The 22,149-nt window shown below is 38.6% G+C and overlaps 1 protein-coding gene across 1 annotated transcript in view; it reads right to left on the bottom strand.

Annotated features, from left to right (window-relative positions):
* The window catches only part of LOC133258039 (ATP-binding cassette sub-family C member 4-like), a 138,809-nt gene that overhangs the window by 5,338 nt on the left and 111,322 nt on the right, over positions 1–22,149 (bottom strand). Inside the window, 3 exon segments of the mRNA XM_061434374.1 lie at positions 1,549–1,654; positions 2,316–2,488; positions 13,301–13,390. Coding sequence (XP_061290358.1) covers positions 1,549–1,654; positions 2,316–2,488; positions 13,301–13,390 — 369 coding nt within the window.

The following is a 22,149-nucleotide window of genomic DNA, read 5'->3' as shown; positions in this document are numbered from 1 at the left end:
GGAATGAGGTACAGTCATCCCTCAGTGTGGGTACAGTTCCAGAACACTAGAATGAAGTGAATATGGCAGTAAAGTGAGTCATATGAATGTTCTGGTTTCCCAGAACATACAGAAGTTATGTTTGCATGACACTGGCCTATCAAGTATGCAATAGCATTATGTCTGAGAAAACAATGTAGAGACCTTAACCTAAAAACAATGCATTGCTTAAAAAAATACTAATCAACAGAGGAGACTTCAGCAAGTCAGAGGAGTAACATTGATGTTACAGATCATCAGAGAAACTAAAATGACTGTGAAAAAGTTTGACATACAAGGAGAATTACCAAAAGGTGAGACAGATAATTGGAATGAGGAAATACTGTTTGAAAAATGGCGCCCATAGACTTGCTCAATGCAGGGTTATGATAAGCTCTCAATTCGCAAAAACACAGTATCTGGGAAGTACAATAAAAAAGCTATGTCTATTTCTGAAGCAAGAAATACAAATAAAGTTCAACTTGGGAAAGGATGTCAAGGTTGTATATTGTCACTCTGCTTCTTTAACATATATGCAGAGTACATCATGCAAAATGTCCGGCTGGATGAAGCTCAAGCTGGAATTAAGATTGCTGGGGGAAATATCAATAACCTCAGATATGCAGATGACACCACCCTTATGGAAGAATCAAAGAGGAACTAAAGAGCCTCTTGATGAAAGTAAAAGAGGAGAGTGAAAAAAGCTGGCTCAAAACTCAGCATTCAAAAGACAAAGATTATGGCATCCAGTGCCATCACTTCATGGCAAATAGATGGGGAAACAATGGAAACAGTGACAGACGATTTTCTTGGGCTCCAAAATCACTATAGACAGTGACTGCAGCCATGAAATTAAAAAGATGCTTGCTCCTTGGAAGAAAAGCTATGACAAACCTAGACAGCGTATTAAAAAGCTGAGACATTATTTTGCCAACCAAGGTCCATCTAGTCAAAGCTTTATGGTTTTTACAGTAGTCATGTATGGATGTGAGAGTCTGACCATAAAAAAGGCTGAGCACCAAAGAATTGATGTTTTCAAACTGTCTGTGGTGATAAAGCAGACTCTCGAGAGTCCCTTGAACTAAGAGAATATTAAAGCAGTCAATCCTAAAGGAAATCAACCCTGAATATCCATTGGAAGGACTGATGCTAAAGCTGAAGCTCTAATACTTTGGCTACCTGATGCAAAGAGCTGACTTATTGGAAAATACTCTGATGCTGGGAAAGAATGAAGGCAGGAGGAGAAGGGGATGACAGAGGATGAGATGGTTGGACAACATCATGGGCTCAACAGATATGACTTTGAATAAACTGGGACATAGTGAAGCACAGGAAGGCCTGGTATGCTGAACTCCATGGGGTTATGAACAACCAGACATGACTGAGCGACTGAACAACAACAATTTTCAGGAAAAAGAGGAGAAACTAATAGAAAATTACATTACTGGAGGTTCGTATCAAATTTTACAAGGAAGGATACATTGAAAAATTGAACATAAATGAAAACAACTAAAATGGTAAGAGTCTTACCGATATCTGTTGACAGTCAATGACATTGCTCAACCTGTGTGTGATGGTCAGCACAGTGCAGTGAGCAAATTTCTCATGAATTTTTTTTTGTATTAACTCATCAGTTCTAGAATCAAAGAAATTGATTCAGTTCAGTAAAAGCAGGAAAAGCAGACTTTTGACTTAAAAATATCATGATACTTTTAATAATGTTTTTAAAAATCAATACCTTAATGTATAATCTTGTTCCAAAAAAAACTAAGTATAAAAAGTCTATTTAGAGATTTACTGTTTTTCAAAAATGGAAAATAGTCTTCCCTCAAAATTGCTTGAGATTATAATGAGCTGGATTTAGGAATCTAGTTCTCTCAGGATGCCTCATAACAACATTAACCCTTTATAACATGTCTTAGTTTTTCCTTTGTTTTCTGGAATTAATATTATCAAGAAATATCCATGAGGCCAAGAGAACACTTAGAAACATTTCTTTTTTTTTTTATTAAATTTTAATTAAAAAAAAATTATACATGTGTTCCCCATCCTGAACCCTCCTCCCTCCTCCCTCCCCATACCATCCCTCTGGGTCGTCCCAGTGCACCAGCCCCGAGCATCCAGCATCGTGCATTGAACCTGGACTGGAATCTCGTTTCATACATGACATTTCACATGTTTCAATGCCATTCTCCCAATGCTTAGAAACATTTCTAAGCATCACTAAATGTTTTCCATTTACCACCTTTAGAATTCAAGGATTCAGATTCAAGGTTTCCTGGATCTCAGCTCCATACCTTGGATCCACGTTTGATGTGGCTTTGTCAATAATCAATATCTGATTTTTCTTGAGAATAGTCTGAGCAAGTCACACCAGTTGTCTCTGTCCAACACTTAAGTTCAAGCCAGATTCTGCTAATTCAGTATTCATTTTACCAGGAAGACGTTCAAAGGTGTCTTTAAGTTGCACCTGTGGATACAGAAAGAATGACATTTTTCTAAGCAAACTGTTACTGAAGTAGACAAACCTCTTACACATTAGAATTCTGACATCCTTATGTATCTTACATGGACTTCTTATGTATCTTACATGTATAGCCAGGTGAAGGGGAGAGCTCTTTCCAAAGAGCGTTGACTGAGAAAGATGGTGGAATCAAGTCAGGACAGAAAGATCTCAATGTCCCCCAACTCTGCCACAGGACAGCCTCCAGAAACTGCACTGAGGGATTAGTTAAGGAAGTCTCTCAAAAAATGAAGCTATTTTTCCCAATATGGTTTAAACAGAAAAGTTAAAACAATCTTTATGGTTGAGTCAAGTTTCCCAACATTCATTCTGCATAGGAGTTGGTACACTAAAGAAAAACTTAAAAAACTTTTACAGTAAGTCTTTTTCTCTGAAGATAAAATCTTACCAGCACATTTGGTTTTAGAAAAGGCAGAGGAACCAGAGATCAAATTGCCAACATCTGCTGGATCATTGAAAAAGCAAGAGAGTTTAAGAAAAATATCTATTTCTGCTTTACTGACTATGCTAAAGCCTTTGACTGTGTGGATCACAATAAACTGTGGAAAATTCTGTAGGAGATGGGAATACCAGACCACCTGACCTGTCCCCTGAGAAACCTGTATGCAGGCCAGGAAGCAACAGTTAGAACTGGGCATGGAACAACAGACTGATTCCAAATAGGAAAAGGAGTACGTCAAGGCTGTATATTGTCATCCTGCTTATTTAACTTCTATGAAGAGTACACCATGAGAAATGCCGGACTGGAAGAAACACAAGCTGGAATCAAGATTGCCGGGAGAAATATCAATAACCTCAAATATGCAGATGACACCACGCTTATGGCAGAAAGTGAAGAAGAACTAAAGAGCCTCTTGATGAAAGTGAAAAAGGAGTGTGAACAAGTTGGCTTAAAGCTCAACATTCAGAAAACTAAGATCATGGCATCCAGTCCCATCACTTCATGGAAAATAGGTGGGGAAACAGTGGAAACAGTGAGAGAGTTTATTTTTTTGGGCTCCAAAATCACTGCAGATGGTGATTGCAGCCAAGAAATTGAAAGACGCTTACTCCTTAGAAGGAAAGTTATGACCAACCTAGACAGCATGTTAAAAAGCAGAGACATTACTTTGTCAACAAAGGTCTGTCTAGTCAAGGCTATGTTTTTCCAGTAGTCATGTATGGGTGTGAGAGTTGGACTATAAAGAAAGCTGTGCACTGAAGAATTGATGCTTTTGAACTGTGGTGTTGGAGAAGACTCTTGAGAGTCCCTTGGACTGCAAGGAGATCCAACCAGTCCATACTAAAGGAGATCAGTCCTGGGTGTTCATTGCAAGGACTGATGTTGAAGCTGAAACTCCAATACTTAGCCACCTGATGTGAAGAACTGACTCATTTGAAAAGACCCTGATGCTGGGAAAGATTGAGGGCAGGAGGAGAAGGGGTTGACAGAGGATGGCATGGTTGGATGGCATCACTGACTCAATGGACATGGGTTTGGGTAGACTCCGGGAGTTGGGGATGGATAGGGAGTCCTGGCGTGCTGTGGTTCATGGGGTGGCAAAGAGTCGGACATGACTGAGTGACCGAACTGAATTGAAAATACACAAATTCAAACAATTGCAAACTGCACCTTATACATTAGTAATACTGGAACCTGCTCTGGTGATGGTTCTTTCCCAAGTTTAATTCTATAAATAGTGGGCCAATCAAGTGCATTTTCCTCAATATCATAAATGTCTTGCAGTGAATGAAAACTCATGAAAAATAAGACACAACATATTATTTCCCCCAGAATATGGATATAGGTGATATTTATATTAATCTATCTTCATAAAGTTATACTCCAAAGATTAGAAAAAACAAACTTTTAACTGCCAAAGATTAATCTGAAACTACATTTGGTGGTAGGGATCAGTTCAATAAATATTTATTTTGGAAAAGTATTATAGAGAGAGAACCAAACTCAGGCTTTACTTGAAGTTAAAGAACAAAGAAGAAATACACTCCAAATTAAGAGACCAACAGATTGATGAGTGATGGCTGATAAATTATCAAACACTTTACAATGTCAGATAACAACACACCAAAGATGAATGAGCAGTGCTTTTAATTTTTCATTTTTCAGGTATCCTAAATGCTGGAGCACATCTATGAATATGAACCTGAATTGTGTTCCAGATGGGAGTCTGATCCCACGAAAAGGGAATTCTGAGTTAGGATTAAATATGGTATTTGTAGGTCGTGTTAGCATGAAAAGTACATAAAATCTAAAGAGTAAGCTTTGGATTGTGGTGCAAGTGGTTGGACTTACTTAAGGCTGACATCCTGACTCATACTTGCTTCTGACTTGGATGACATCTCATCACTAATTTGATTTTATACTTTCCTTCGAGTTTGTCCATATCGGCGTCACAAGGGAAAAGGGTTGGGAGGGGAAATATTTTTCAGAAAATTAATTTCTGAGATTCTGTCTTCATTTATAAATCAGGGATGGTTATGAGAATATATGAATATGAAGGCCCTCTGTATTGTAATGATAAAATCAAATTATAACTAAGTATTAAAATGGGAAAAAAGGACAATAGAAGCAGAGACAATAATAACTAGGAGCTACAATTAGAGAATCTGAAAACACACCAGATAATAGTATAATATTACTGTTAAATTTATTGATTGACATGACTGTGTTAGGACACATAAGGGAATGTCCTTGTTCTTACAAGGTGTACATTTTTGTATTTAAAGGTGAAATCCAACTTTTAATAAACATTTCTACAACTTACAAACAATTCAGCTAAATACAGATTATAGAAGAGATGGAAAAAAATATGGGAAAACACTAACAGCTAATGAATCCAGGTGAAGGTGTATATGTGTTCATCATACTATTCCTTTCATGTTCCTGTGATTTGAAAATTTATAACAATAAATTAGAGGCTTGGGACTTCCCTGGTGGTCCAATGGTTAAAAGTCCACCTGCCAGTGCAGAGAACAAGGGTTTCATCCCTGGCCCAGGAAGATCCCACATGGCAAGGAGCGAGTAAACCCATGTGCCACAACTACTGAGCCCATACCCTAGAGCCCACAGGCTGCAACTCCTGAGCCTGCAGGCCACAGTACTGAAGCCTGTGTGCTCCAGAGCCCAGGTGCCACAACCGGAGAAGCCATGTCAGTGAGAAGTTGTGTACTGCCACTAAGATTAGCCCATTTGCCACAACTAGAGAAAGCCTACAAGCAGCAATGAAGAACCAGCACAGACAAAGGGAAAAGGAGACTTGAAGCCAGACAGCCTGAGCGTAAGGCCTGCCTCGCTCTGCCAACTGGGCAAGTTTCTAAACTTACTCTACCTTAGCTTCCTAAGCTCTAAGACTATATTATCATAATTGTAAAGATGGGTACCTCCTAACATTGATAGAGTATAAAATGAATCAGTACATGTAGAATTTATGGCAGATCAATAGATATTGCCCAATATTAATAATGCTGTCAGCTAGCCTCTCTTCATGTTCTGCTCCATTTTCCTCCTTTGCATGTATCAACACTGAGAACTTGTTACGTATGCATCGACTTGTTTTCCACCTTCTCCAAGAGAATTTAAGCTCCAAGGGTAGAGATTTTGTCTTTTGATGACCGTGATAGCCCTACAATCTGCTACACTGCCTAACAAGCTCTCAGGAGATATTTGTTGCCTGAATGAAGGTATGAGTGAATCCCATCATGTAACACATCTATTCCTATAAATTAGAAAATAAATCCACATATATAAATAATTTATACATAACACTATCTTCTTATTAAGTGTAAAAGGAATATCTTATAACAATTAACTGGGTCCAAGATATCACAACCTCACACTTTAAACAGTGGAAATCACTGAAAAAGTTATGATTTAAGGAAAATGGAGTAAATAATACTATTCAAAACTATACATCTCAGTAGAGAATCCTTCAGACTGTTTTTGAGTTTGGGAAAATAACAGAATATAGCAAAATTGAAAAATAATACACTGAAATCGAGGGCACCCTATTTCTATTACTATAAACATTTCAATGTAACCTACTACATGAACTGAATCTACCAACCAGGCTCCAACACCCTCTCAGGAGATCAACACAGATGTCAGACAGTTTCTATATTTTGTGGAAACTTCTTACTTTTCAAAAAGAAAGGCTGCTGTGGACTGAAGGAGAAAGGGAAATGCAATCTACAGATGGGGAAGAGCTTTTACTAGAGCAGGACTGACAGTAAAGGAAGTAAAGGGATAGCCCATTCATCTAACACAAGGCCCGGAAGTGAACATGAGATCTGTCTCCACCACAAGGACTGAACCACTGCATCAGTGGTTCCTGATGCAGAGGCTGTTGATGCCCAGGTTTCTGTATCTCAGTTTCCTGGGTGATGAGACACATTTCTGTCCAAACAGAGACACTATCAACATCGAACATTTGACTGCATGATTTCTTCCCCAGTTTTGACAGGACAGACCATATGCTTAACTTCATATCCCAGAATCCCAGCTGTTTTGTTCTCATTTTTTTTTTTAACAGAAGTGACACATTGGTGATTCATTTTGAGAGTTTTATCTACTGTGGTCTTTTAACCTTTGATTGATAAGGTGCTTCCTCTTCAGGTACATTCATGTTATACTTGCAGCATTATCATGCTTCTTAGTTTGTCAATTTACAGTAAGGTGGCTAGTTTACACTATATGAAAAATGTATTCTCAGCATATTTTGAAAAATAACCATGATCAGATGGGCAGCATCCACTGGACTGCCTCCCTTCTGAATGTCCATCTCTCCCAAGGAAGAGGGAGGAAACAGAACTAGAGGACTTTAAAAGAGGAAAAATTAGTGGTTCCCTCCTACTCACTCTCAGGCCACCTCTGTGAGTTTGGGTTCACATGTCCAGTTTGGCACCACTTACACACTAATAATGATGGTTTTGAGTTCATATAAAAATTGACCTCACTGATTTAGTGATCACCTCTTAGAGTGATGGGCTTTCCAGGTGGTACAGTGGTTATGAATCCTCCTGCCAAATGCAGGAGATGCAAGAGATGTGGGTTCAATTCCTGGTTTGGGAAGATCCTCTGAAGGAGGAAACAGCAAACCACTCCAGTATTTCTTGCCTGGAAAACTCCATGGACAGATGAGTCTGGCAGGCTATAATTCCACAGAGGGTCACAAAAAAGTCAGACATGATCAAGCATGCACACACACACACACACACACACATACTTAGAGTGATAAATCACCCCATTATTCTATTTCTTCAGGAATTTTTCTTTATCACATATGTATGCTTTCAATGAAAGATTTGGTAGGTTTTCTTTAAAACAGTCATAAGGAAGCAATTCCTAGAGAAAAACAATGACGGGATGATTTCTCTAAGTGATATTAGCAAAGTTAACATGGTAAATTCCAGAAGCAATATATGGAAACCACATACTTCACTTTTGAAATAGACTCACGTCTATTTCTTTCTATAGAAAGCTCCAAATGTAGTTTAAATAAAGGTAGATCTTAGTATTATCTACCCCTTCTACCACTTCATCATTTTTAGAATTTAGATAAAAGTTGCCTCTCTGTCCATGGAACAATGTGTTCTAAAATTCTAGAGTAATTTTTCTACCTGAGAATTTGTGAAAAAAATATATCAGCTGGGAAACAAATAGAAAAATAATTTACCAGTACTTCCAGTATTTTTCTTAAGATGTCATAATTTCACCATTAAATATGCCCTGTGAATTCAAGATCAATTAGTTCAATTCAGTTCAGTTGCTCAGTCATGTCCTACTCTTTGTGACTCCGTGGACTACACAACGCCAGACTTCCCTGTCCATCACCAACTCCCTGAGCTTACTCAGACTAAAGTCCATCAAGTCAGTGATGCCATCCAATCATCTCATCCTCTTCGTCCCCTTCTCTTCCTGCCTTCAATCCCTCCCAGCATCAGAGCCTTTTCTAATGAGTCATTTCTTTGCATCAGGTGGCCAAAGTATTGGAGTTTCAGCTTCAGCATCAGTCCTACCAATGAATATTCAGGACTGATTTCCTTCAGGATGGACTGGTTGGATTTCCTTGCAGTTCAAGGGACTCTCAAGTGTTTTCTCCAACACCACAGTTTAAAAGTGTCAATTCTTTGCCACTCAGCTTTCTTTATAGTCCAACTCTCACATGACTACAAGAAAAACCATAGCTTTGACTAGATGGAACTGTGTTGACAAAGTAATGTAATATTTTAAATAATATGCTGTTGAGGTTGGCAAAGTAATGTAATATTTAAAGTAATATGCTGTCATAGATATTTTTCCAAGGAGCTAGTGTCTTTTAATTTCATGACTGCAGTCACCATCTGCAGTGATTTTGGAGCCCCCAAAATAAAGTCTTACAGTGTTTCCATTGTTCCCCCATCTATTTGCCATGAAGTGATGGGACCAGATGCCATGATCTTCGTTTCTTGAATATTGAGTTTTAAGCCAACTTTTTCACTCTCCTGTTTCACTTTCAACTGCAGCTTCTTCAGCATTCTTCAGCAAGATCAGTGAATCATCCTATCTTTTATTATATTTGATAGTTAACTGCTCTGCCCTCTTCTCTTCTAGAATTTCACTCTAGACTCAAAGACTTAAATGAAATCAGAGGTGCACTTCTTTGGGGGCAGGAAAAGGTAAAGCAATTGGCCCGATTTAGGAAAACAAAATCCTCACGTTACTGGAAAGCCAGGTGGGTGTGTAAAGACTCAGTGCTGACATCCTTCAGAAACCAGAATTTCTGGCTGGAAATGTACGAGCTCCATCCAAATCAGCCTGCTCACAGTAAAGGCTCATCTATATATTACAGATTTCAGAGCTTTCCTGGAAGGATAACACTAAATGACAAATACATCAATTCAAAGCAACAAGAACAATTACTCAGATTTGTGTAACAACAACAACAACAAAAATTTAAAGAACTATGCCACACTTCTCTGAAATGAAGAGAACAATCGAAAATTTGGTAGTTATTTATGTCAAAGAGTGTTTTTCCTTTGTTTTCTCTAAGAGTTTTATTGGGTCTGGTCTCACATTTAGGTCTTTAATCCATTTTGAGTTTATTTTTGTATATGGTATTAGCTGTTGCTGATGCTGCTAAGTTGCTTCAGTTGTGTCCAACTCTGTGCGACCACATAGATGGCATCCCACCGGGCTCCTCTGTCCCTGGAATTTTCCAGGCAAGAATACTGGAATGGGTTGCCATTTCCTTCTCCAATGCATGCATGCATGCTAAGTCGGTTCAGTAGTGTTCGACTCTCTGTGATCCTATGGACAGCAGCCCACCAGACTCCTCTGTCCATGGGATTCCCTAGGCAAGAATACTGGAGTGGGTTACCATTTCCTTCTCCAATATGGTTTTAGGGAGTATTCTAATTTCATTCTTTTACATGTAGCCATCCAATTTTCTCAGCACCACTTATTGAAGAGATGTCTTTTCTTCATTTTATATTCTTACCTCCTTTGTCATAGATTAGGTGACCACAGGTATGTGAGTTTATCTCTGGGCTTTCTATACTGTTCCATTGATCTATATTGCTGTGCTTTTTTCGTGCCAGTACCATACCATCTTGACTACTGTAGCTCTGCAGTGAATTTGTCAAAGATTTCATTTGGGTCTTTCTATAATATCTTATGTAATGAACTTTTTGGCCAACTTAATAATGTAGTCTGAAATCAAGGAAACTAATCCCCAGCTTAATATTTTCTTTCTTAAGATTGCTTTGTGTTTCCATACAAATTGTAAAAATTTTTGCCCTAATTCTATGAAAAATGCCATTGGTAATTTGACAAGGATTGTATTGAATCTGTAGATTCTTTGGGTAGTATAGCTATTTTCACAATATTGATTCTTCAAATCCAAGAATATATCTTCAATCTGTTTATGTCAACTTTGGTTTCCTTTGTCAGTAAATTACAGTTTTCTGAGTACTTATCTTTTGCCTCCTTCAGTTCAGTTCAGTTCAGTCGCTCAGTCATGTCGGACTCTTTGCAACCCTATGAACTGCAGCAGGCCAGGCCTCCCTGTCCATCACCAACTTCCGGAGTTCACTCAAACTCATGTCCATCGAGTCAGTGATGCCATCCAGCCATCTCATCCTCTGTCGTCCCCTTCTCCTCCTGCCCCCAATCCCTCCCAGCATCAGAGTCTTTTCCAATGAGTCAACTCTTCTCATGAGGTGGCCAAAGTATTGGAATTTCAGCTTCAGCATCAGTCCTTCCAAAGAATACCCAGGACCAATCTCCTTCAGAATGGACTGGTTGGATCTCCTTGCAGTCCAAGGGACTCTCAAGAGTCTTCTCCAACACCACAGTTCAAAAGCATCAATTCTTCGGCGCTCAGCTTTCTTCATAGTCCAACTCTCACATCCATACATGACTACTGGAAAAACCATAGCCTTGACTAAACGGACCTTTGTTGGCAAAGTAATGTCTCTGCTTTTCAGTATGATATCTAGGTTGGTCATAACTTTCCTTCCAAGGAGTAAACGTCTTTTAATTTCATGGCTGCATTCACCGTCTGCAGTGATTTTGGAGCCCCCAAAATAAAGTCTGACAGTGTTTCCACTGTTTCCCCATCTATTACCCATGGAGTGATGGGGCCGGATGCCATGATCTTAGTTTTCTGAATGTTGAGCTTTAAGCCAACATTTCCACTCTCCTCTTTCACTTTTATCAACAGGCTTTTTAGTTCCTCTTCATTTTCTGCCATAAGGGTGGTGTCATCTGCATATCTGAGGTTATTGATAGTTCTGGCAATCTTGATTCCAGCTTGTGCTTCCTCCAGCCCAGCGTTTCTCATGATGTACTCTGCACAGAAGTTAAATAAGCAGGGAGACAATATACAGCCTTGATGTACTCCTTTTCCTATTTGGAACCAGTCTGTTGTTCCATGTCCAGTTCTAACTGTTGCTTCCTGACCTGCATATAGGTTTCTCAAGAGGCAGGTCAGGTGGTCTGGTATTCCCATCTCTTTCAGAATTTTCCACAGTTTATTGTGATCCACACAGTCAAAGGCTTTGGCATAGTCTATAAAGCAGAAGTAAATGTTGTTCTGGAACTCTCTTGCTTTTTACATGATCCACTGGATGTTGGCAATTTGATCTCTGGTCCCTCTGCCTTTTATAAAACCAGCGTGAACATCTGGAAGTTCATGGTTCATGTATTGCTCTAGCCTGGCTTGGAGAATTTTGAGCATTACTTTACTAGCGTGTAAGATGAGCGCAGTTGTGTGGTAGTTTGAGCATTCTTTGGCATTGCCTCCTTAAGTAGGTTTATTTTTATGTATTTTATTCTCTTTGTTGCAATGGTAATGGGATTGTTTCTTAATTTCTCTTTCTGATATTTCATTGTTAGTGTATAGGAATGTGCACGCTTACTTTTTAGAAGCAAAAGACTAAGCTCCTGCTGCTGCTGCTAAGTCGCTTCTGTCGTGTCCGACTCTATGTGACGCCACAGACGGCAGCCCACCAGGCTCCGCCATCTCTGGGATTCTCCAGGCAAGAACACTGGAGTGGGTTGCTATTTCCTTCTTCAATGCATGAACGTGAAAAGTGAAAGTGAAGTCGCTCAGTAGTGTCCGACTCTTAGCGACCCCATGGACTGCAGCCTTCCAGGCTCCTCTGTCCATGGGATTTTCCAGGCAAGAGTACCGGAGTGGGGTGCCATTGCCTTCTCCAAAGACTAAGCTAGGTCCTGTGAAAAATCCAAAGACTGTCTATGGTGTAGAAGTCTAGAGTTTCTGCCCACAGTAGAATCAATTTGTAAAACGAGGGCAAATACACAAAATAATTTGCATTAAATATTCAAGCCAACAGCAAGATAATAGTCAAAAATGTTTCACACAAGGGTGAGGGAATTCAAAGAAGTGGGGCAAGGGGAAACATGACACAAATAACAGAAAATTCTCCAGAAATGAAACTCTCTGTACAAGAGCTCAGCAAATTCTCCAGGGTTCTGTTACCTGCATTCATGATACGGCATTAAAATGACATAATCACCAATAAGTAATCATTCTCACATTCCAGGGCTTCCCTGGTGGCTCAGACAATAAAGAATCTGCCTGCAATGTGGGAGACTCGGGTTTGATCTCTGGGTTGGGGAGATCTCCTGGAGGACAGAATGGCAACCCACTCCAGTATTCTTGCCTGGAGAAGTCCATGGACAGAGGAACCAGGCAGGCTACAGTCTGTGGGATCGGAAAGAGTCAGACATGACTGTGTGAATCTCTTTTTTCTGTCTTCTTCTCATATTCCAACTATAAAATATACTTTTATAGACACTTTACTATGAAACTTCCTCATTTTATTGGTCTGATCTCATTCACATCTTTCAGTTAATAATGAAAAACTACTATTGTCCCCACTTAATAGATGTTCCCTAAGACCAAAGGAATAAAATGAACACTGGAGGGTAATTAGGGTAATTACATCACTAGATCACTAGTAGAATTTGATCCCTCAGCTTTAACGTCTAATTTAGTGCTCTGCAAAGGACAAGATAATGCGTCTAGTCATTCAAGGTTTTAAGGAAAAAGCTAAAATGGAAACATGGCATTATATTGTTTTTCATCATCATCAATTAATAAACATTATAAGTGTACACATGTTATCAATGTTATTCTAGGTGGTAAAGAAAGTCAGTTAAACTGTTAAGCTCCTCTTAATTACCTGCAATGCTCTAAATGTACATGCATGGATACTGATACTAACAATTAATTATATTTAATATTAATAAATTACCTCTTCTAAGGCATTCCACAGTTCCTCATCTGTATGTTCATTAAAAGGATCCAGATTATTCCTCATTGGTCCAGTGAATAAAACAGGTTCCTAAATACCACAAAATACTGAATATTATTAACTTAACCTCTTTTCACTATATCCCAATGCTTACAGATCAGAATTAAAATATAAAATATCAAAATTTACTGTAATTATTAATAATAAAATTGCAAATGTATATTTAGAAAACTATCTATAAAATAATTTTCCATGTACAAAGCATGCTACAAAATATCCTGCAGACTATTGAACATTAACAGAAGAAAAAAGTGTTGAAGAAATTTTTTATATTAAGAAAAAACCTGAAGAAGAGAAAGGAGGATTTGATTCTTTAAAAAAAAAAAAAAAGGCTTTCTGGGACCATGGGCTTAAGCATACACACGCAAACTGGGGATATAATTACTGGAGAAAGTTTACATCAAGATCTACATAAATTAATTGTCAATCTTAGTGTGACTGGGAAATATCAGTAGCATGATTAGTTGAGGTTTGTGCCTCAAAGCAAAACCATTAAATATTTACACACTGGCAATGAAGAATAAACTAGGCTCTTTTCTCCACTGGTCAGTCTTCTAGGATATGGAATCTCTCCATTTGTGTGAAAGAACATCCTCACACGTGCAAACAGAAGTCACCTCCTGGGGTCTGCAGCATCTCTGTCCAAGGAGAGATCTCCTTGGATGCTACATCAACCTTATCCCCACATTCTCTCACCTGTACATCAGGATGACCTGCCTCACAGAGCCTCCTTACTACTAACTGCACTGTCAGAATGACCTGAAACCCATTATGACTGGGTCATAATAAAATTATTCAAATAACTCTTCCTGTTCAACTTTAGGAGGAGCCACAAGTAAATTACCCTAGAAATGTATGAGTCCTTCCAAGTTTCAGGACTTCCCTGGTGGCTTAGAGGGTAAAGCATCTGCCTGCAAGGCAGGAGACCCAGTTTCGATCCCAGGGTTGGGAAGATCCCCTGGAGAAGGAAATGGAAACCCACTCCAGTATTCTTGCCTGGAGAATCCCATGGACGGAGGAGCCTGGTAGGCTACAGTCCACCAGTTCGCAAAGAGTCCAACACAATTGAGCAACTTCACATTCCTTTCCTTTTTACCAAGTTTCAAGAGAGAATCTTGTTCAAAAGCTCCTGTAGACCATTTACGTTTTCCTCTGGAAGGCTCTGGTACATCAGGCCACAAGAATATGAGCAGCAGAGAAGAGCCCAACTGGCTCCTTTCAGTGACGGGAGCAGAACAAGGGGATGCACACTTGTGGGAACAAGAGGAGACCTGACGCTTCCACAAGTGCCCGGAACTGCTCGGAATCACCAGCCTCAAAATCCTGCCTGGCCTTGGGGCTAGACTTTCCTCCTCACTTCACAAAAGCCTGAGAAGATGAAGAAGACAGACATTTCTTTTTCCTAGTCATGAAGAAGAATGACACTCAGAGAGCCTCCTGTACTTTCTTTCAATATTGTCTCTGTTTTAAGTCTGGTGAGAGACAAATGAATGCAGAAGACTCAGGGTGTGGTCCCAAAAAATGTGTATCCCTAAGCAAAATCCAAAATTAAAAATAAATTATACAGGAACTTTATTGCACAAAGTTGATTAAGTGGCCAATATGCCTCCAAAGTGGTGAAATCACTGCTCATACATTTCAAAATGATTACTGAACTGAAAACTCCTGAGACTCAAATTTAAGGTCTCCCTTAAAACTCTTGAATTTATTGTTTGTAGACTTTTGGATAGCAGCCATTCTGACTGGCGTGAAATGGTACCTCATTGTGGTTTTTATTTGCATTTCTCTGATAATGAGTGATGTTGAGCATCTTTTCATGTGTTTGTTAGCCATCTGTATGTCTTCTTTGGAGAAATGTCTATTTAGTTCTTTGGCCCATTTTTTATTTGGGTCACTTATTTTTCTGGGATTGAGCTGTAGGTGTTGCTTGTATATTTTTGAGATTAGTTGTTTGTCATTGCTTCATTTGCTATTATTTTCTCCCATTCTGAAGGCTGTCTTTTCACCTTGCTTATAGTTTCCTTTGTTGTGCAGAAGCTTTTAAGTTTAATTAGGTCCAATTTGTTTATTTTTGCTTTTATTTCCAATATTCTGGGAGGTGGGTCATAGAGGATCCTGCTGTTCAGAGAGTGTTTTGCCTATGTTCTCCTCTAGGAGTTTTATAGTTTCTGGTCTTACATTTAGATCTTTAATCCATTTTGAGTTTATTTTTGTGTATGGTGTTAGCAAGTGCTCTAGTTTCATTCTTTTGCAAGTGATTGACCAGTTTCCCAGCACCACTTGTTAAAGAGATTGTCTTTAATCCATTGTATATTCTTGCCTCCTTTGTCAAATATAAGGTGTCCATATGTGCATGGATTTATCTCTGGGCTTTCTGTTTAGTTCCATTGATCTATATTTCTGTCTTTGTGCCAGTACCATACTGTCTTGATGACTGTGGCTTTGTAGTAGAGCCTGAAGTCAGGCAGGTTGATTCCTCCAGTTCCATTCATCTTTCTCAAGATGGCTTTGGCTATTCGACGTTTTTTGTATTTCCATACAAATTGTGAGATTATTTGTTCTAGCTCTGTGAAGAATACCGTTGGTAGCTTGACAAGCAATACATGCTGGAGAGGGTGTGGAGAAAAGGGAACCCTCTTACACTGTTGGTGGGAATGCAAACTAGTACAGCCACTATGGAGAACAGTGTGGAGATTCCTTAAAAAACTGGAAATAGAACTGCCTTATGATCCAGCAATCCCACTGCTGGGCATACACACCGAGGAAACCAGAATTGAAAGAGACATGTGTACCGCAATGTTCATTGCGGCACTGTTCCTAATAGCCAGGACGTGGAAGCAACGTAGATGTCCATCAGCAGATGAATGGATAAAAAAGCTGTGGTACAGATACACAATGGAGTATTACTCAGCCATTAAAAAGAAAACATTTGAATCAGTTCTAATGAGGTGGATGAAACTGGAGCCTATTATACAGAGTGAAGTAAGCCAGAAAGAAAAACACCAATACAGTATACTAACGCATATACATGGAATTTAGAAAGATGGTAACAATAACCCTGTATGTGAGACAGCAAAAGAGACACTGATGTATAGAACAGTCTTTTGAACTCTGTGGGAGAGGAAGAGGGTGGGATGATTTGGGAGAATGGCATTGAAATATGTATAATATCATATATGAAATGAGTCGCCAATCCAGGTTTGATGTATGATACTGGATGCTTGGGGCTGGTGCACTGGGACGACCCAGCTATGGTGAGGGAGGAGGGAGAGTTCAGGATGGGGAACACGTGTATACCTGTGGCGGATTCATTTCGATATATGGCAAAACCAATACAATATTGTAAAGTTTAAAAATTAAATTAAATTAAAAACAAACAAACTCTTGAATTTAGGACCAAGACCAAACAACCATCTGTGCAATGGTAAGAGTTCCTTGTTAGAGGAACCACCATTCTATTTCAGATTTTCACAAAACTTTTTTTACTCTTTGTAATTATCAACCCTAAGATTCCTACATGCAGGCAATTTTTCATCCTTCAGTTGTTTCCATGAGGTTAAAACAGGTGACATGGTCAGGCAAGGGGAGGCTGCTCCCCAATACTCCTCTTTTCTCCATCTTCACTTCATTTTCCAGATTCTTTCAGATATGCAGCTGTTTGCTGAACATAATCTCAATCAGTGTTCTTTCTGAGAAACATACTTAACTACTTTATATACTCAGCACTAAGGATGAACATACATCCTTTGTTCATCAACCTACTTTGTACATCAACCTACTTCAGATCCTCAGCACAAAGGATGAACATACATCCTACCTATTCTGTTCAAGGAAACAATTTAGGAAGAGCTTTCATTTTTGCTCATTCCTGAATTTTGAACACAAATTGAGGAGTACCTTCTTTAAACCACAGTATTCATCTTCAAAAGATCCCCCAGGACTGATGGTCTAAGTCCCCACTCCCCTATCTCTGGTTCCTATCCAGGTCCTTGCTGCTATCCCATCTCCCCCAGTTCTGATCTGCTCATGCAGGGTCAGCAGGATGGTGGGACAAGCCTGGGAGAGAGGTAGAGAGAGGAACCCAGAAGCTCACTGCTGCTCCAAGGATCACAGAGAGCAGGCAGCCAAGGAAGATGATGCAAGTTCATTATCTGAGTGGCTCACCTGAGTGGGGCAACTCAAAGAAACAGCACTGGGCTCCCCTTCTGCAGAGTCTGCTCTCAGCTTCCCTAAATTAGGGTGTTGAGACACAAGCATCACTGCTTCCTATTCATTTGGGGGGAAGAGAGATTTAAGTTTTCTGCACTTAGACAACTTAATTTCATGTAACCAAACCAACAGACTTTCTTCACCTCTGAGCCAGTAAGACATTGTAAAGACAAAGGGCTCTTGACTGGGGAGGGGTAAAAGTTTGAGTATGTTCTTCTGACACTTATTAGCCCAAAACACATAAACAAATAAACCCATCTCAAAACTGAGGCTGTCCAAATAAGAGATAGGGCATTAGGAGTAGTATCTTCTGGCTTTGCTCCATACTTACTCACTTTTATTATGGTTTGGGGAATCCTTTTGAGAATTTTTTAACATAAAATGTTATGTTTAAAAAAAAATTAGGAAAATATCTGATGAGAACATAATTCAGTTCAATTAACATTTATTGAAAAAAATAAACTTGGAGTCAGACAATTCTCAGTTCTGATTTTACTGCTCATTAGTTATTAGACTCAGGGTAAATTATTGATCTTCCCAAGACTTACTGCAAACTGGGGTTAGCCTTGCAGGGCTGCTCTGAGAATCTGGAATAACAGGGAAGCTCCTGTTGTGATGCTAACGTGGACCAGAAACCCCCAGCAGGGGGACAGTGAGGGACAGTGTTTGTTAAAATGCAGGTGCAATGAATGGATCAGGAAATCAATTTTGTGCCTGGTGACCATAATTTGTCATTTATATGAACTAGAACAGAACTGTCATCACAGAGAATATTGGAGCACAGAGCAAGAGTAATGTTATTTGTGAAATTTTTGTTCCTCTGTGTGTGTGTATGCACACGGAGGCACATGAATCATGATACAAATCAATTGTACATGGACCACACTCAACAGCCACTTGAAGGCACAAGCAGAGTAATTTGCTGCCCAGGCTCTGGAGTTGGGAATCTCTTTAAATTTGAATCCTGTTAGTATATTTTGGAAATTAATACCTTGTTGGTTGCAACATTTGCAAATACTTTCTTCCTTTCCAGAGGCTGTTTTTCAGTTTTATTTACGGTTTATTTGGTGCTTCAAATCCTTTTAACTAGGTCCCCTTTATTTTTGCTTTTCTTTCCATGACTTTAGGGGACAGATCCAAGAACATATTGCTGTGATTTATGTCAAAGAGTATTCTATGTTTTCCTCTAGGATCTTGTCTTACAAATCTTTAGGTCTTTAATTTATTTTGACTTTATTTTTTGTCTACATTATTAGAGAAAGTTCTAATTTCATTGTTTTACATATAGTTGCCCAGATTTTCCAGCACTATTTATTGAAGAGACTGTCTTTTATCCATTACATATTCTTACCTCTTTTGTCTTAGATTAACTGACCATAAGTGCATGGGTTTATATCTGGGCTTTTTAACCTGTTCCATTAATCTATGTGCCTGGTTTCTGTGACAGGAATATACTTTTCATTATTGTGTGTCTGTAATACAGTTAGAAGTCAGAGACTGTGAATCTTCCAGCTGTGTTCTTCTTTCTCAAGATGGTTTTTTGCTATTTGAGGTCTTTTCTGTTTCCATATAAATTAAATTTTTTTTCTTTTGTTCTAGTTCTGTGAAAAAATGCCATTGGTAATTTGATAGGGATTGCACTGAATCTGTAAGTTGCCTTGTATAGTTTTGTCATTTTTAACAATATTGATCCTTTAAATCTAAGAACACAGTATATCTTTCCATCTGTTTGTGTTATCTTCAATTTCTTTCATCAGCATCTTATAGATTAAGGGTCTTTTGCCTTCTTAAGTAGGTTTATTCCTAGTTATTCCTAGCATTGTTTTCATTTTTTATTTTTCCCTTTGACATGATGGCCAATGAGGTTGATTCCCTAATTTCTCTTTCTGAAAGAGAAATCTTTCAGAAAGTAAGGGAAATCTTTCGAAGTAACAGAAATCTCTTACTTTGATTTTAGTCTATATAAATGCAAGACATTTCTGTATATACAAAAGCTTATACAGCTCAATATCAAAGACACAAAAAACCCAATCAAAAAATGGACCAAAGATCTAAATAGACATTTCTCCAAAGAAAAATACACATGGCCGAAAGGCATATGAAAAGATACTCGACATCACGAATTATTAGAGAAATGCAGATCAAAACTACAATGAGGTATGACTTCACACTGGTCAGAATGGCTATCATGAAAAAGCCTGCAAATAATAAATGCTGGCAAGGGTGTGGAGAAAGGGTACTCTCCTACACTGTTGGTGGGAATGTAAACTGGTGCAGCTATTATGGAAAACAATGTGGAGGTTCCTTAAAAGCAGAAAAATAATTGCCATGTGATCCAACAACTCTAATCCTCAGCATATATCCAGAAAAGATAAAAACGCTTATTCAAAATGATACACGCACCTGAGTGTTCACAACAGAACTATCTAACAACAGCCAAGATATGCCTATGGACAGATAAATGGATGAAGATGTGGAGTATACACACACATGCACACACAATGGAATATTATCAGCCATATAAACGAACCAAACAATGCCACTTGCAGCAACAAGGAAGAACCCAGAGATTGTCAGCCTAAGTGAAATAAGGCAGACAGAGAAAGACAAACATCATATGAGATTGCTTATATATGGAGTCTTAAAAAATGATAGAAATTAACTTATTTACAACCTAGAAATAGACTCACAGACATAGAAAACAAATAATGGATACCAAAGAAAAAGAGATAGGGAAGGATAAATTAGAAATCTGGTAATAATAGATACACGCTACTATATACAAAATAGATAAAAAAGGATCTATTGATAGAACAGGGAACTATTTGTAACATCTTGCAATAACCCATGATAAAAGGATCTGAAAATAAAATATGTGTGTGTATATACATGCATATATATAATGTATATATAAATATATATATTTATATAAAATTATATATATAAATATATATAACTGAACCTCTTGGCTGTACTACTGAAACACTGTGAGTCAACTATTCTTCAATTTAAAAAAAATAAACAGACACACACAAAATAAATCCTGACTCTGTCCTTTACTTAATCAGTGGGATAAGCTCCCAGTGCCTCAATTTTTAAATCTGTCAGGTAAGGATAACAAAAGAATTGTGAGGATTAAGCAGGAAGTGATAGGATAAGTGGCTAAGGCATGTTAATGATTCCACAAACATTAGGAATTATCAATACTCATGTAACTTGCCAGGGATTGTAACAAGCACTAGAGGAACAGATATGAGAAATATAGGCTCTGTCCTCAAGGAAAGGAAGAAAAGAGTTAAGAGTGTGAGGCAGACTGAGAAGGTCAGAGGTCTTGGTGTATAAGTAAGTAAATAAGAAAGTACCAGTGTGTACAAGGTGGTGATCAGGAGAGAAGCTGGTGGGAGGACAGCCAGAAATAAAAGTACAAAAAAACGCTAGTCTGTCCTCTTGCTCTTGGTGGAAAACATCAGATACATTTCTGTGTTATACTTTTCCCCAAAATTCTTACTGTATTTTTTGTTTCTTTGCTTTACTATTTATATTTATAAAAACAATTTAGTTTATATTGTAACAATAAATATAAAGAAAATAACCAAGGACTATAAACACATAAGCAGAAATTAAAGAGTAGAGTCACTCCAGAAGGTGTGACTTTTACTTAAGCAGAAATAATATCCAAAGGTTTGTGCCCTGATCCTTAAGAATAACAATAGTTCTTATTGACTGAACTCTCCTAAGAACTAGACACAGGCGCAAACATTTTCACACCCAGTTACATCTTCACGGCAAATCTGTGTGACAATGATTCCCAGACCTGGAATAAGGATGCAGCCAGGTGACATCGACAAGGTCCCAAAGTCATATGAGACAGAGCAAGAATAAAACTATGGGTCACGTTGACACTCGGTCTACACTTTTAAACTTTCTACCCCTTTCTGCCTTCTGAATGGTGTCCTCGGATCCTTTGCAAGTTCTCTCTAGATTCTATTTGAACAACCACATAACATGGAATTTACATGGGTAAAAGTTCAGTTCAGTCACTCACTCATGTCCAACTCTTCATGACCCCATGAACCTCAGCACGCCAGACCTCACTGCCATCACCAACTTCTAGAGTTTACCCAAACACATCTCCATTGAGTCAGTGATGCTATCCAACAATCTCATCCTCTGTTGTCCCCTTCTTCTCCTGCCCTCAATCTTTCCCAGCATCAGGGTCTTTTCAAATGAGTCACCTCTTCGCATCAGGTGGCCAAAGTATTGGAGTTTCAGATTCAGCATCAGTCCTTGCAATGAATATCCAGGACTGATCTCCTTTAGGATGGACTGGTTTGATCTCCTTGAAGTCCAAGGGACTCTCAAGAGTCTTCTCCAACACCACAGTTCAAAAGCATCAGTTCTTCAGGACTCAGCTTTCTTTATTGTCCAACTCTCACATCCATACATGACTGCTGGAAAAACCATAGTTTTGACTAGACAGATTTTTGTCAGCAAAGTAATGTCTCTGCTTTTGAATATGCTGTCTAGGTAGGTCATAACTTTCCTTCCAAGGAGTCAGATCAGATCAGATCAGATAAGAC

Source organism: Bos javanicus, chromosome 12 (genome assembly GCF_032452875.1).
Source record: "Bos javanicus breed banteng chromosome 12, ARS-OSU_banteng_1.0, whole genome shotgun sequence".
In the NCBI taxonomy this organism is placed as follows: domain Eukaryota; kingdom Metazoa; phylum Chordata; class Mammalia; order Artiodactyla; family Bovidae; genus Bos; species Bos javanicus.
Note: the sequence above shows the minus strand (reverse complement) of the source record. Positions and strands in the feature narration are given on the sequence as shown.